Raw genomic sequence first — 17,888 nt, forward strand, 5'->3', positions numbered from 1 at the left:
ATCAAATTTTCTATCACAATCCAAGGTGGGTGTGGAAAGCTAATTTCACATAACATTATCTCAAATCAAGGTTCAAGTCTACTTCCTTTTCCTCCACCTTTTCAAATAACCACTTCACCCACCTGTGCTTTTGCTAACCCAAACACTTAACTGAGGAAAAAAAAAAAAAAAGTATGTGGTGATAAATACCTGACTCATCCTTAAAATACTTGATGAAATAGAAATTTAATGAACGCCTCTCAAAATTGCAGAAACAGACCTACTAATAGAGGATATGGATTTTGCTTTATGCCACCATTGCACGTGGGAGGATGAAATAATTCTCTCCTAACTCCCATGGAGTCTGGACACAGAGGAGAAGGGAGATGAGCTTACACAAAGTGTGTTCCAGAAGACCAGTGATGGAACTGGCCCTATCACAACTGGCAGACAATAACTGACAGCAAAATCATTATTTAGTTGTATAGATACACCATACAAAAAAAAAAAAAGGAAAAAGACCAAAAACAAACAAAAAAACCCAACACAAAACTATGTTTTTCAAGAGTTTCTACCCACCTACACACAAAGGTAGTATTTCCTTTTATTTGCTAAAGCAGACCCACCTACAGTGCAATTTAGAGCAATAAGATACAATCTCTCATAAAGTATTGAGCATAATTAAAGTGTGTCTGTTATAAAGGTAAACAGAGTGTACTAAGCTAAACTGTTCCAGATGTCTTTAGTGCAAGATCTGGGACAAGATCAAACCTGCAGCTGCACATTTTCTCATAGGTTATTTTGAAGCTTAAAAAAACCTGAAAACACTACCTCTTGGTCTTGGACTCTGGAAAAAACAATTTAAATAGAATAAATGCCATCTGTAACTAACACTGACAGTTTTCAGAGGCACATAAAAGTTCACACATTTCAGTTTTCAGAGATACTACAGAGTGAAGTGTTAACCACTTTATGGAAGAGGGTTAGGAACTAGTCTGCCAAGTTATATGTGTCACCAGAAGTTACAGCAACATGAACCTGTTCTACTGCCTAAGCAAGTTTCTTGCTGAAACACACCTACAAATGATTCAGACAAGGTGCGGAAAGCCAGCTTTATATGTTACACAAAAATGCACTATTGTATTTTTCCATTCAAGCACATTTTGTATATAGAAAAAAGCAGTGTAAGCAAGCAAACTTTGAGGAACTGTGTATGTATATATTACTTGCACTATGTTTTTTTAGGTAACTTAGGGCCTCTTGAACCACAAGGATCATGCAAATTTACAGATTTATTGTCTTAGTGTAATATTAAGTGAGACAAAGAGCAAAATACAGAAATTTTATGACAAAAAACCTAGCACACTTCATAACCCACTAAACTTGAAAAGCTCACCTGTATCACCTCGAGTTATACACAAGCACTGATGATGTTTTATGAATGTACAGTTTTGAAGATTTCAGCTAACTTTAAGAATAACAAGTGAAAAAAGGTCCAGTTTTTAAACACACATTTCAGCAGTGAACCTGTAGATTAAAACACACCACCTACATTTTTAAAGTTTGATTAGCACTGCCAAATTAAACAGTGCTAAATTAAGTAGTGCTCTTATCAGCCTGCTCTTTTAAGCTTAGAGTAAGAGAAATCTGGACTAAAATAGACCCATCAAAATAATCAGAAGCCAGGTCACCTAAAATATTCTGGTATTGTATACAGGTGTTTCAGATTTACAGGGTTCCAGTTGCAAATGGTTCAGGTCTCTTTTGGCTTAGCTTTAAAGTAAGCATAAAATCTTGCTAGTGATTTCAAAACGAAATGAAAAAGTGAAGAATATTCCTGTTATCAAATCAACAGAATCTTGTCCCCAGGCTTCACCCTGAATAGCCCTGCTCCTCACCTGTTGAAGAACCCGGTCCAGTGGTTCAGCTTTGCCCAATCCCTCTGGCGTTAAGCCACTCACTTCACGACACTGGTCACTTAAGTCCAAATTGTCTGCTTTCACCAGGGATTTATGCAGGGTCCCTACCTAAAAACATTTGAGAAATTATGGGCAAAAGTGAGGAACAATCGAGGTAGCATCTTTGAATAACGTGTTCAGACTGCAGAAAAATCAGAAAGGTCCTGATAACAATCGCAATGAGAAAAAGCATTTGCCGATTTCACAAATCGAAACTTTTTGCCTCGTTTTTTTTCCCTCCCACCCAAGAGGGCCACGCTCTCCGCTTCGGTGAATCGGAGCCGATTCTTATGTGACGCTTTTTGCAGCGAGCACCGATTTTTTGCAGTTGTTAATTGTAAAGGGAAGATCACATAATATTAAGGCACTTTGCTGAGTCTACTTTATGAAACTGATATTCATGTTTGCTTTATCAAAGCTCTTTATCTCTAAGGGGTTCTTTTTTATGATAGGGATTTTAGGAGAAAAAAAAAAAAAATAGAGGAAATTCCCAATTGGCCTAAAAGTTAAAGGAATTCTCTTAAAGGTTATCCAAACATTGGTCAAAAAAAAGGTAAAAAGATCTCCGACAGCAGGCCGCAAAGGGTCCAATGGTTACTCCGAGCCAGCTCCCAGGAAAGCATGCACGTTAGGCGCGTACCGAGGCAGCTTTTATGTTTTAAAGCTTCACAAGTCCGTACACATCTAAAACGTGAAGCTCAGGATGTTTTAAGTGGGATGGGGCAGGGGGGGATGGAAGCAACTGAACTTTTTTAAAAAAAAGCTACTTCTTCGCTTAGAAAGGAACAAAAAGGACGTTCTCGAGTGAACCCGAGGAGTGAATGACCTCCAGGCACGGGGGCCCCGCTCCCTCCCCTCCCCTCGGTGCATTTGTGAAATGAACAAACGGCTCCGGGGAGGCGGCGAGCGGCCGGGCGAGCCTCCTCGCCCTGCGCCCGGGGAACGCGCCCTCGGCCCGGGTGTCGAAGCCATACCTTCTTGCTGTGTAGATCCACAACTTGCCACACCAAGAGAATTAGTTCCCTCTCATCCGAACCCAGTTTAGCCCCATATGCACCAGCGGTTGCCCCAAACAACACCACCAAAGAGTCACTGTGCGAAGCCGTCATGACCACAGGGGGAAACAACTACAATCAAAAGCAGAGGTCAAAAAAAGAGAGGAAAAAAAACGGGAAGAAAAAAAGAAAAAAAAAAAAAGGAAATAAAAAAGGCACACAAACAAACAAAATCCTACAAAGGCTTACCCCCTACCTCCAAGTGATCAAAAGGGAAAGAAGCGAACGAGAAGTCAAAATATCAAGAGGAGAGAAAGAGCTATTTAAGAGGAAGAGTGTTCGAGGGAAAAAAAATGGAGAAAACCTGCATCTCTACCTGTTCCCGGTGCTCTCCTTTCCGGGGCTGATTGGGAGGTGAAATTAGCAAGCTGTGGGTTTCTTTGCCTCTGACATCATGGCAGAAGCCCAGCCTGGGCTTGGGCTTGCTTTTCTTTTTTTTTTCTTTTTTCTTTCCCCCCCCCTCTTTTTTTTTTTTTTTTTTCTCCTTCCCCCTTCCCCTTCCCCTCTCCTGAGTTACCTGCCCTCGGTGCGGCTCATGTGACTCTAGTCAATCTCCCAGAGGGACAAGGCCATTGGGCCTTTGGAAAAGGTGTAGGAGGGACGGAGGGAGAATCAACGCCTGGCTGATCTGGCCTGATTGGTTTTTGAGGGAGATCAGAGGAAAACTCCTTTTCTCTCTCGCTAATTGTGCCTGCAGGAAGTGCCTCTACCTGCTTTCAGTTTTGCGGGATCCCGTCCGCGTCGGGCGCGGGCAATGTGCACTCCAGCTACGCGCCCGCGGTGAGACGCGGCTCCCGTCTGGCGTACGAGGGGGATATGGGGGGCTGTGGGTCTGGGAACTAAGCACAGGTCTCCACCCACACCCACCCTTTTTTTTTTTTTTTTTTTTTTTTTTTAAATCTGATTAATATACACTAGGTTACTAAAATGCAATCCATGACTTAGCATTGAAACGCACAAAAGTCTCTACCTGCTTCTCATTGCCTTTCGTGCCCGTTGCTGTGTACGAGTTTTGGAGCTTCCCAGGCCACAGTTAATGTCTAATAAAAGTGTGGTATTATACAGGAGTTTTTTAAAGGATACTGCAGGCAGAAAGTACTTTGCATTTTAGGCCCTGTGCTGCACGTGGTTTGCAAGGGTGGGCCTGAGTGAAACAATTTTGATTTTTGAGAAACCACCTATCTAGGATGTTTTGCAAAATGGAACTACAAAGCCCTGTAATGTCTACCCCGTAACTGCTCAATAAAGAGCAATCTTCTGGGCATTAGCTGCAGTCCAAGATCAGCAGTTTTTCTCTGTACCTCTTTTCCACTTCATAGCTGAGACTCTACAATGGGAAAACAACCCCTAGTTTAGCTGCTACAAAAACATACACCCCTCTGAGCATTGCTGCTCAATGGGAGCAGCAGTAGTATTTCTATCATTAGGGGCTGAGGCAGTTTTTGAAGACATTGTCAAGCTCAAATTTATTTTAAAGCATAAATGAAAATCAAGAAGCCTCCAAACAGTTTTGCCCGTGTTATTGTTTTTCCTGTTGATAGTTACTATATATGTAACATCTTACAAGTTATTAATGATTCTTAAAGGCTACATGCTGCAAATTAGACTATTCATAATTTTATTTGCTTATTTAATCTTCAGCTTGTACTTCAATATTGGTGTTGTGCTGAAATACGGTTTTCACTTGACAAAAAACGATGCTGCTATATAGCTACTGATGTCTTTTATGAGGAAATGAAGACCTAGACATTTAACTGTGAATATCTGATGGGTTTAAATACAACATTTTTCTCTTCCCTCTTCCATGCTAATTTTCTAATGGTTAATTATAGTGGTTCTTATGGACCTCCTTCAGCAAACATGGGTTCCCATGCTGACACCATCACCAAGACTATTTCCATTTATTTCAATGAAAGGAAACTGCAGTTCAAGGATGCTATCTCACATTAATTATCTTAGAATTCATGTATTAAAAGTACTTACCTAGCAGAGGCCATGTAGAGAACTTCACAGTGCACAGGTGTATCTCACTGCACATTACAAGACAGTTGACAAATGCCTCTCAGCTGTGGTCTCTGCAGCCCACATGTGCAGCTGCCTGAAAAGCAGACCTGAAGATTATTATTTATTGTTATAAAAAGGGCCAACACTCATAGATGAAAACTTAAATCTGCTAACACATATTTATATTTACATATTCATCATGTTTTCAGCAATGTCTTTTCTGTCAATCTGTATCTAGAAGTCCATGGTAGAATAAAAACTCATTCATATTCCTTTTGGGTAACTATATCCTTTAGATGTAGTGGTAATGAAGCAGCCTAACAGCCTTATCATTGTGTATGGGATGATTCTTATTTCTTCAGTTCATAATAAGAACCAGAAAAAATACAGTGACTTCAATCATGACAACTGTTCCTCTCATCCCACCCCATTTCTCCCCTCCCAAACACACACATATCACAGAAGTGTTTGGGGGAAGGCAGTGTCTGTACATATAAAGGCAAACAGATTTTACCTGTACCAGTCTGCTGCAGTTTAGCTGCCTTCATGAGGGTGCTATTTCATAGACCTAATATGTATAACTATGGATTATAATTAGTAGATTTCTGTAGAAGATCACAAAATACACATAATAATTTGTTGTTCACAGTTTGCAGTAAATTGGCACAGAGAATGACATTGTCCTTTGGGAATCTAGTGTGAAAGAAAAAAGTATCATAACTGACTTAAAGCAACACAGCAAATTAAAGAAGTCCTACTCATACCAGTGCCAAAGACCCTTGAAAACTTATTTGAAATCTATGCATGGTATCAAACACTAGTAAGCCCAAAAGACTGTATGCTTTTCACAATTCTATTAGTTATTAGCTAATAAAATGTGGTCTCTCTTTCTATAAAACCTATATATAAAACCTTTCTATCTTTCTATAAAACCTATCTGGTTTCTACTCTTAGACTATTTTGACTTATATAGTGCTACTGTTTATAATTTATCAAAACTGTTATAGCTAAATGAACTTCAAGCATATTCTAAAATTTTTAAAAGGAAAATATCAATTATGACTTTTCTGGCATTTCTGATATTTTCAAGGATCAGATTAAGCAGCTGGATTCCCATTCACCTTATTCACTGTCTGTCCACAACCCTCCATCTCTCTGCATGCAACCTTTAATTATACAAGTCTCTGAAATTTTACTGATCTAAAAAAATCAAAGGAATGACATCATATGTCTCCGTGGAACAGCAACAGGATCCACTTCCTGAAACAACATGTGGGACAGGCCTTTGTACACTGAACATTAGCAAAGTTAATTTGTAACCAAGATCTTGCTGAAATAGTTATTGCTTACCTTTAGCTTTAATCCTGGCAAACATATTTATATATGTTCTTGTTTGCAGGCTCCATACAAGGATAATGTCTCATAAGTGTAACTGGGTGGAGAATAAATTTTACAGATGACCAGTCATAGTGATTATTTTGTTTGTTGTTCTTTTTTTTTTTTTTTTTTTTTAAACCAACCAACCAAAACTGGAGAATAGAGTGATTTTACAGATCACATGAGAGCACTGAATCAGCTCATTAAATGCATTGTACTTGAAATGGACAAATGTGACAATTTTATTCTTACTCTACACACTATGCAGTTTCATGAATTATGACAAACAAAGGCACAAAAACCCAAACCAAACCAAAACACCACCACTCCTTTTACCTTTACTACATTATTATTAAAAAATCCCATGAACTGAATGTCCACATCACTCAAGTCCTTCTGTTATAGCCTAATAAAAGGAGTATGAAACTTGCAGACCTGAGATCTGGAGTAATATCCTGGCCATATTCAGATCTACAGCAATAGTTCAACTATCTTTTAGGCAAAATTGTATGGTATTAAGGATTTGTCTTCATTATGAATATTTTACTCATCAGTATAGAGGAAGACAATTTATGACCATGTTTAACCTTGCAAAATGGTTTCAAATGCTCTGTGAAAAGTGAATTTTGAAGTCAGATAGACAGTTGGCTCTATCTTCAAAATTAGCCATGCTGGTAGAGGAGGGAGGTTTGACCAAATGTCCTCCAGAGGTCACTTCTAGCCAAAGTTATCCTGTGATTCTGAGAAACAGAATTAATTTATGCTACATTAAATAAGCATGGATTCTTGGTGTTTGTCTGCACATTAGGGATAGCTGTAAATCCTCTGTGTGCTTCACCATCTCCAAACTAAGCTGGCACAGAAAATAAAAGATCTGTAGGTGATCTGTAAGTAAATGTGAAAAGATATTTAAATTTCATATCCATTCAGCCCTTGGCTCCTGGATGGTATTATGAGCAACTCTAGCAATATTTTCTGAAATATTCTTCTTGTAACTCCTGAAACATAAACCTATATGTAAAGAATTTCCTGGCATCCTTTCTTTAACAGCAAATGAGTGGGAAAGGGCATGGGAACAACTGCTTTAACAGTGTTCTTTGATTGCTGTCCAGATGTTTGGAGAGATCTGATTTTTTTGGTCTGCCAGGTAGGTCTGTCATTATTACAATTCAGTCTAGAAACCCTGGAATCATTTCCACTGGGATATTCACAGAAGCCAGGCAATATGCAAAAGGTCTTCAGAAAGGTGGTTTCCAGTAGATTGTTACTCTGCAGATACTAGCTCTATCAACCTGTACTGAAAGCTTTACCCTTAGAATCCTCTATTGGTTGGAATTTAATTTCTATTGACTCAAAGGTAAATTAAAACATAAAAATTGGTGACTAGCCAAGATAAATAAAAATGAAATTACTTTTCCTATTATTTTACATAGCTTCTCTCCTTTATAGGATAACCAATCCAGTGTCTTAATCCTACAAAAGTTTTATGCATGCTCAGCTCCCATCAGAGCATAGGTGTATGCTGTTTAGCCAGATTTCTCCAGATTACAGGCATCAGGTTTTGATGATCTAAGCATTAACTTTTTAATCAAATTTATGGGCAGATCCAACATGCATGCATAGTAGTGTCTTTCATTAATATTATAATAGATTTACATTAAAGTTAACAGTGGATTTAGATTTTTCTCTCATCAGAAATAATGTTTTCCTCCAAGTAAATTACTGAACAGTTTTCTGGAATTAGAACCACTGAAATGTTAGCTGGCAGAGACCTCTGCAAGTCCTCCTGTCCAACACCATGCCTACACCTGGACTACTGCCAACATTAGAGCAAACAAGGCCCTGCTTTGTCTAGCAGTGCCTTCAATACCTCCAAGGGCTGACATTCCAAATATCCATGGATAACCTGCACTACATTGATGAAACTTTGTCCTAGTGGACATTTTTTAAATAATTCACTGCAACTAGCTGAGACAGGATCTTTAAGCTGTAATAAGTTAGACAAGCCATGTGATAGGATTTCTGTTATCTCATGAGATGAACATGCAAATACTTCCTGAACCTTTCTACCTACCTTACCTGTGACTGAAAATTCACTTTGTGTGAAGCTTAATAGTCTCTAAAATATGCCTAAATTAATTTTCATTGCAGTTGTCACTTTTTTACTAGTCTGAGGTATAATACATAAATTGATAACACAATTCACTGCAACAGCTAAAAGCCAAAATGCTGACTTTCATTTGCTACTATTTATATTCAATTAAATAATCTTATTAACAATAACATTTAAAATTACTTTGCATGTGTAAAGCTCAACAGGATAAACTTGCTATCCCCTTGTGAAAAGATCAAGTGCTTAACTCATAACAGAAAATGAGAGTGGCCTGATGTCTACATGAAGCATCCAGTTTGGACCCTTTTATACTTTATATTTGACAGACCATCTCAGAGACCTTCCAGTCCAGCAAGACAGGAAATCTAGTCATCCTTAACTTTTTCAAAATAATTTTTCACTCCTTTAATGAACTGATGACATTCATCCCACACATATTCCCACACATAAGTACATTCACACTGCAGATCTAGAAAGTTCTCAGAAGTTCCCTGCAGCACAAACTCAATGATGTTTCAAAGTGAAACAGTTAAAGCCATCTGGAACTTTGAATACCCACACCAGTCACCTTGCATACAAACATGAAAAACAATTAGATAACATAAGAAATGTAAATGTCACTAATTAAATCAAAAGATCTACATGCTACTCTTACTGAGAGCTGACAATCCTGCAATATAGCAGTGATGATCAAGTGAATACAAAAGACTGCATATATATACTATAAGTCCAAATCCCTCAATGAAAAACAACAGTATGAATGACAAAATTAATGATGAATTTTAAGTTACGTTTTCTCAGGCTTTACTGACACCTGGCTGATACTGCTCTCATGAAGAGTTATCTCTGCAGTGATCACTAAGCTCTAGCTTTTTATTCAAATTGTACCACAAGCTCTCAGCTGACTTAAAAACCTTGATTAAAATAAAATGAAGGTGTGTTCCAACAATATTCAATTCCCATTTGATTTAGCTGCTCTGATATAACCTGTTTCTTCATTATAATTGAATCGAGCTTATTCTGCATACAGATATGATAATACACATCTTTTTCTCACCCCTATATAAATAGAAGTAAAATATAAATTCAACAGTTGAGCAAAACTATCTACCTGTTGAAGTACTTAGGCTTTAAAAACATTTTGTCAAATTATTTTGTATGATAAACTGATGAATGCATGTGCACCCAAAATAGACATGATAGGAAACCTGTCATTCAATGGTTTATTTTTCTTTCACCCTGATTATGTTTATTATGTTCCACTTCAATTGTGCCACTAATTATTGCATGCTTAGGATCTGACAGGGGGATTTCAAACATCCTCTATGGCTTGTTCCACCCAATTAGAAGGACAGAACAATTTCCCCAAATATTGTGCTTTTATTTTTACTTTCTTTGTCTTGAAAATATATGGTCTTGAAAAAGTCTGTTGCTACCAGACTCTAGCAGAACTAATATGCCAATTTCTAGTAAGATTCTATTAGATTATTTTCTACTGTACCATTTTCAACTTGATAAGTACAATTTTTGCATATTTCATTTTTTCTACAGCACCTCAAATGCAATTGCTTGCATGGAAGACTTGAGATTATACTGAGCTATATTATGAGTTACAGTTATGTCAGTAATCAGATTCTCACTCATATAAGCATTCTTGTTTCTTTTAAACAAATCCTTTCTTCACTTTAAGCTCTGAACACAGCTGAGCAAATATTCTTCCTTTGTTCTGATGATAAATGTGGAATATACAGTGGAAGTGAGATAGAAGTAGTGTCCCTACTGATACTTTTGGCTGATACTAGAGTGCTATGAATTGCTAAGAGGAAACGTTCTCAAATAAATATATTGCACAATCAGTAAATGTATTTAAACAAAGAAACTAAAATAGAAAAAAAAAGACAGCTCTGCCTAAATTCTTCCTTTTATTATAGTGCAGAAATTTTAAATTTAAGATGCTACATGATGCAATTCAGTGCATTTTATCACTTAATAGCCACAGAATTGCTTTATAAACATCAATAATAACCAAGCACATGGCAAGCACATAGGCTGGAGCTGTGATAACGTCCCATGACAGAGCTGTTCCATAAATGCCAGTACTACCACACCTCCTTCCCACAACTCCCTGCTAATGTGGCACACCCATGTTTGACAGGAAATGTCACCTTGTTTTCATTCCCTGGTTTTCCCAAGTAATTGTTTCAGTTATAGTGTGACACAGTTAACATACATTAAGATTTTGCCTTTTCTACACTGAAGTATATGGTAGTGAGAAAAAGAGCCCTGGGGCACATGTGAGAGAACATCACCTGGCACATTCTAGGAGTGGCCACACAGTGTAGAGTGACTGCACTGATAATGCTCTGGCTAAAGTGGATGTCTAGGACATAACTTTAATTTCAATTCTGTAATGGTTTTTTTGGGTGAGCAGGGAGGCAAAAGAATTCAATCTACTCTGTTATTTTTCAGGTTGATGGAATCCTAGTCTGTACTATAAACAAACATTTCCACATTGAAGAAGTGGAAATAGTTCAGTGTTGGTTGGGTCTGTGACATATGACAAAGTTTGGTTTTAAGCTGTAGATTTAATTAAATATGTTTGACATAAATTTCAGGCATACCTTATTAATCCAGCCTCAGATATTCATTCTCATCCCACCCCAAGTTCATTGTCCCCTCTGATTCTTCAGCACTACTGCTTCCAGGGCTACACTGTGAATCAGCTCTGAAACACTGATGCAGGCTCAGAAAGCTGGGTCTGATTCAGTGACAACCAAACAGAAGCTTTATCACCTCATTTTGGTAGGATATGCCTTAAGATGGATCCATTCCCTCATTTGTTTCAGAGGTTGGTCCCACAAACAGTTATTTTGGGAAAAACAAGAGTGACTCACAGAATACAAGAGATGTACTGCTGCCTTATAGTATCATGAATCCTTGGCTTTAGGGCACATGGAACTTTTCTATGGTCAGTTACTCCTGAACATCTGCAGCTGTCACCAAAGCCTGGCTGGCTATCACTGTTAAAGGTAGCTTTTTACACCTCTTTTGCACAGATAAGTTGTAAGACTGTGAAGATCACATCCTCTCTCTTCAGATCTCTAGATTATTTTCTAACTATGCAAGAACCTATGTCTGAGGGTGTATCTACAGTACAAATAAATTGTGCTTTTGCAGTGTAGAATCCCGGAGAAGGGAGCACTGCCTATAAATTAAAATTTTTGCTAACCAGATGAAAGTACTGGCAATCTGCTTTGCCTTGTCTAAGACCTGAACTTGTGCTGGTCAACTCACCAGCTCCTGGAAAGAACACATAACTTCCCCCAGGGAATGCAAGGCAAAAGGACTCAATAACAAATGGTGGAGATTCCTTTTCAGAGTACAGGGAACTCTGTACCTCTCAGTGTAAAATGAGCCATTCTGTAAAGGGTGATGAGATTTTTAATGAATAATACATGGCTTTCCCTCTTATTTAACATTATTATGTTTGTGATAAAATAGTGTGTAAATTCAATCTCTTTTTTTCATTACACATATTGCAAAAAATATTTTTCAAAACATTCCTTTGAACTGGTATGGAAAGTGCAAGACTTTATCTATTCATCCCATGAGAATCTGCTTAGTGTGGGGTAACAAGGAGGAGCCCACCACCTTCAGTCAAAGATTAGCTGCTTTAATCAGAGAGATGTGAAGATCTTGTGTTCTCAACTTTTGATTTCCTTTTACTTAAGGCTACTTTATTATGCCCCTGTTACTATGGAATTGCTAGGGAGCTAAGCCACACCTTTATGAACTTACTTAGCACTTCCTGCATAGTACAGCCTTAAAAGCAGTCTCCTATACTCCAGAGAGATAATTGGAAGTGAAAAAGCATAAACAGCTAGATCTTAAGATCTTGTCTATCTGGCAAAGCCAGTGCATAGCACCTGTCTGTGCTGTTGTTAAATAGTTCACAGAAGGTTTTGGGGAAGTGTTTCCCATGAGCTGTATTTTCAAAAGTATTCAATGCTTAGGAAGACTGATAATATGTTTCCTACCCTTTCATCAGTTAGAGTCCAGCTCTTCCATTCGTGGCTGCTTTGTGACTAGAAGAAAATGAATTGCTGGTTCCTCTCAAGTCCCTCTGGGCTGACATGTTGCTGTCTTGGCAGGCAGACTGTCAGTTCCAGCAGACAGGATGAGAGTTCATTACATGTCAACAACTCTCTCAGTGCTCCAAGGCAGCAGCGTGGTATAATTGCTAGATCACTTGCAATCTCCTTTTTCTGGATCATCTGCAACTTAAGTCACTATATTAATATATTCGTCAGTCCTATCAATGCTCAGAAGTTGTATGAATTTCAAGAAGTTTTCTGTTTGCTTTTTGTTTGTTTTTTTTTGTTTTTTTTGAATGTGTATACTTAAGTAAACAATTTTTAAACACACACATCCAGTACTGAAAAAAACAAACCAAAACACAAAATCCAAAGCACAGAACGTGCTGTTGAAACTTAAGCTCCCTAGAAATGCCTAGAGCACGTGGAACACTCATATTAAAAACTTTTTTACAGATTAATCACTCTCACGGTTTCACAGATTTTCCCCTTTACCTTTCTTATTCATAATATAAAACCTTCTTTTGTTTTATTGCCACTGCATATGGCAAATGGGCTAGTAGCAGAGTTTGTGCAACAGCAAAGAAAATGTAATATAAGACTGGGACTTCATGTTACCACTATACCTTACAGTATTGGTAACATGTTACAAATTACAGAAGCTTCAAGCTTTGGGTGGATAGTAACAATGATTAATAAAGTAAAGCTACTACCACAGCAGTAAGGTGGAGTAGATGTGAGTAATTGTATTCTGTGGGAACTTAATCAGAACCCTCCAGCTTGCGGGCGTGAAAGTATTTTGTAATCACAGCAATTATAAAAAAAGGCAGAAATCAACAGCATTTTAATGCAGGTTTCCTTCATGGTTTCTCAAAGAGCAAAATATTTACAAGCAGATAACTATAGAAAAATTAAAATTTGGAATAAGTTACTTTATAATTACTTTTGTTCTTCAGAGAATGAAACCTGTGGTACACATTGGGTTGATGAAGGCTCAGCTGCAATGGGAAAGGATTCATACTATAGGAATTACAATTTGGTTGCACAGGCCTAAAAGCAATAGAGGAGACAGATAATGCATTTGGAGATGCATTTTCATTGCTCCAAAGTAATTGCAGTTTCCATAATAGTCACAATGTAGTACTGGGGGCAAGGAGAGGGGTGAAAAGAGATTGTGGGTATATATATAGTGAAACAAAAATAGTGGGTGTAAAATAACAGGCAGTTTCAGCTATTTGCACAGTTTATCTATAGTACCAACCAAAGCCCCAGTATGCAAACAGCCTGGTCAAGTGGGGTGGAGGAATGGATTCCATAGGTCTGCAGAAATTTCACATGAAGCAATACACTTCTACTGGGATTAGTTGCCTTTCCCAAGATTTGGCTCAGAGGGATTTACAAAACACACACACAGACACTCAGAGTCATACAGCAATTTCTTCATTATTGTCTGACAATATGCTGTGTAAGGCAGACTTTTTTCCTCTCATGTAGAAAAGGAAACCCCCTTTTTAGAAGAAAGCTAGGGGACTGGTAATAGATGGGGTAAGTGGGCAGGATTATACAGACTCAGATGAAAAAAAGTTGTATGATCACAGACAAAAAGTCTTAAGCCTGTTTCAGGAAAAGGGATAATTAAGCAAACAGTTCTCTAAGTCAGGCTCACAGCTCCTGGTTCTTGGGCAACTAATATTCATTGTCAGGTGCCACTATTTAATATAAAATTTGCTCTTCAGTCTACATTTGTCTTCTCACTATACAAGAAAAAAAATATTTGTCACATTTCAACAGGAAACTTGGCTTGGCATAGAGCATGGCAGTTTGTGCAATGGTTAAGACACCCTGAGGCAAGGAATGCCCTCAAACTTGCAAAGACTCAGTTGCTACCCTCATTTTTAACGAAAAACAAAAACTACAACATGTATCAAGAAAGATGAGTATGGAGGGGAAACACTGAAAAGTTTATTTGACCCACTGTCTAAGACTGAGACAAAATCCAATAGTTTTTAAACCATTGTTTAACATGAAGGACAACCAGAGCTCAGGGATTTGTTTCATGTCTTTAGGCCTTTAGAGGATAAAGACATATATAAAGCTAATTTACACACTGTTTGAAACAATTCAATGACTTCTACATCAAATTTCAAAAACTCAAAATATAACAGTTTAGTTTCCTAATCTGTTTCCTAGATCAAATACATCTTATGTAAACCAAGGTAATGCTAGTGTTTCGATTACAAGCTCACCAAAAATATGTGTTCCCATGTTTTACACAAATATGTATGTATAGCTACATGCATATATACATAGAACCCTTTTTATATACTAATTTTCATTCCTCACCTTTATGCTCACTCAGAATTTTCAGGTTTGGGCCAAAGACAGACTCCTCATCTGTTCTCTTTTAGTATTTCTGGCTTCCTCCAATCTTACTGTAGTTTATATTTTTCTCTCAAGTATCTGAAAATTCAGAATATTAGTTCAGTATATAACAACACAAAATGATCAAATGTCTGTAGACACCACAAGTTTCCCACAACAGCATTACAGGTATAAATCAGGCACATATTCTTTAGCACATCAATCAGAACACAGTCATTACTGCTGCCCACTTTCTCCCAATAAAAGGAAGTGACACTTCAAAGAAAAGGTTCCCTAGTAGGATGAAATTTACACCTGCTTTAATGTCATTATACACTTAATATTTTTACATTTGATTTCAACATGACTCTCTCACTCTTCTACCAGCAGTACATAGGACACTTTTTTTAGATTGCCTGGGAGAGACATGCTCCTTCCATGTAAACACTTCTTTAGGATACTTTTCCTTCCCCCCTCTCAGCAATGCTTAGGGAACTTCTGAAGTTACTAAACCTATAGAACTGTCACACCTTGTGAAGCCCTTAATAATTGCTTTCCATCCTGATTATGCTGTTGACATGTACATGGCATAAGGCTGCATCTTAAAAACCCTAATAAAGTGAACTTCATGCCAGTATAGCAAGGACTACTTCTAAACTGCTTGACTCAAAGCAAATTTTTTTCACACATTGGTTATGAACTACAAATACATAGAATGGGGGTATGATTTCTTTTCTTTTCTGTCATTACTTCCTCTGTCTCATACATGCCAACACATGGCCACAGTTGTAGTACCTGTGGCTCAATTCAATATCCTTGATACAAAAAAGGGCTGGCAGGAATCTCTGTGAGGATTCAGAAACTCAGGTTATTTTGTACTTGGAAATAGCAGGAAATTATACTGTAGCCACAGTTCTAAAGACATCTCCTTTACAGGGCCTTTGAAAGGGAATGAGGATATGCTTCCATTAAAAGTGTAGAAAAGAATTGTGTTTATCAATTCAATGACAATGCTTTAGTCCCAAGCTGGATCATGACTGAATTTTTCCCTGGATATGCAAAGATCCCAGATGTGATGTAAAACACATTCCTGAAAAAGATCTCATTAGCACAGCTCCTCAGGAAGTTTCATTGTGACATGAGAGATGTCAGTCATGAAGGCAGCATTTGGAACAGAGCTCAATTGTTATATTCAAGTTCAACTATTGCTTCCTGCTATTAAAGATTCAATAGAAGACAGGAGATAAAAGACTCCAGTGGGACTTGTAAAAATTTGTTTACTAGTCCTGAATATACATGGGTGAATTCCTGTTGAAAGTTAAAGCAAGAAAGGAAGATGTTTATTGCCCTTATTTTATATTCTACTTCCTAGACTCTGGATTAATTTTGAATAAAGAATGCATTGCCAGTGCCATGCCTGATGTACCCTGTGCCTTTGCAGAGATTGGATGCACTTTAGTCCACCATGGTAAGACACACAGTGAATGCAAGCTTTCAGTTGTTTGTAATACCTGCCTTCACTATGATTTTGAAAATTTCAGAACTGCATCCTTTGCTCATGACTAAGGGGCAGAATTATACTACTGGAACAGAAGTGTCATTTAATCTAATTCACACCATATCTTAGGCATGCAGGGAAGTATGCTCTAAAAAGGTGAAATTAGTGTGGGAGGCCTTTAAGTAAACATAATATCATGATGCATTTGTGATTTGCCATTAAACTGTGACCTTCTTTTAAGAAATGCTCTGGAAGGTGGTGGTGGCACAGTATCCTCTATCAGTGCTCTGCAGTCACTCTTACCTACAAATCAAATGTTAAGTGCTATGAACTGAAACAACATTTCACCATGGATTTTCTCCCATGGATTCATTCCAAAATTTATCCATAATTTGTATATTGTTATGAAACAGTAGGAATGATGTAACATTAAGCTCTGTCTAGACGACTTCTATGGCTAAACCACTGTGGTGATCAAACACCATTCAGATTTGCAAAGTCAGTCTTAAATTACTAACTTCACATGAAGATATTCTTGCTGTTGCTTCATGAAACATTATAGAAGAAATCTGTGCTCAACAGTTGCACAAGATCTTTTGTCTTCTTTTTCTCTTCACTTCCTTCAAGTTAATTGTAATACTTCTCCTTAATGTTTTGGAAAGATGAGAGTAAAAGTCCACCCAATAATTAGACTTTTCTCCCAGGTTTGTCTGTACCAATTTGAATTTTTTAGCCCAAAGAAGAGTGTCAAAATAAGTAGATGTATCTGAAAAATATAGGAGGCATGTTCAAACAGTAATAGGTCTCACACTTCATATGCACTACAAAGAAAACCACAGGATAATAGACACATCCAATTTTAAATATAAAATATGTATGTTTATATACATTAATAATGACATGTGGGAATCAGATACAAGACTTAAATAATATAGAGGTTGTAGACAGAAGCCTTGAAGAGGCTTCTGAAGAGAATATCCCATAGATATTCTTTCCCTTCCTTAGGAGGCATTTTTGTTTATAACCCACCCAAAATTATGTGACCTTGAAAGTGTTGTTAGGCAGTGAATGTGCAGTACACCCAAAGGGAAAAGGACAAATGTACTGCTGATGCAGTTTCATAGTTGTACAGTTTGTTCCAATAAGACAGGAGGAGAAAAGCAGTATTGCAACTTATTGGGGGAAAAAAAATAAAAAAAGAAATCTTTTGTTCTTTTGTTTTGAATTCAGGCTCCAAAAATATAGAGGAATATATAGGAAAGTTCAGCAGTAGCAGTGTTTGTTAACAGAAAACTACATCATGTATCTTAAATAGTAAATATCCAAAGCTCAGTTTAGCTTTCACCTTTAGAACATTATTCCTTATAGCTGAATCATATGGGATCCTCTGCTTGAACATCTTCTAGTACATCAGTGCAGTCAGGTATCATGTGTATATGATTCAGAAGG

At 37.5% G+C, this 17,888-nt stretch overlaps 1 protein-coding gene across 6 annotated transcripts in view; it reads right to left on the reverse strand.

The window, feature by feature from the left end:
• The window catches only part of ESRP2 (epithelial splicing regulatory protein 2), a 95,264-nt gene that overhangs the window by 41,894 nt on the left and 35,482 nt on the right, over positions 1-17,888 (reverse strand). Inside the window, exons 2-4 of one of the 6 annotated variants that reach the window (XM_071756979.1) lie at positions 4,976-5,090; positions 2,912-3,064; positions 1,878-2,006 (exon numbers count right to left, since the gene is read on the reverse strand). In XM_071756979.1, the coding sequence (XP_071613080.1) occupies positions 1,878-2,006; positions 2,912-3,046 (264 nt within the window). In that variant the 5' untranslated portion in view covers positions 3,047-3,064; positions 4,976-5,090. The other 5 variants (XM_071756981.1, XM_071756978.1, XM_071756980.1 and 2 more) reach the window with 5 other exon arrangements.

This window comes from Heliangelus exortis, chromosome 13 (genome assembly GCF_036169615.1).
Source record: "Heliangelus exortis chromosome 13, bHelExo1.hap1, whole genome shotgun sequence".
NCBI lineage: Eukaryota > Metazoa > Chordata > Aves > Apodiformes > Trochilidae > Heliangelus > Heliangelus exortis.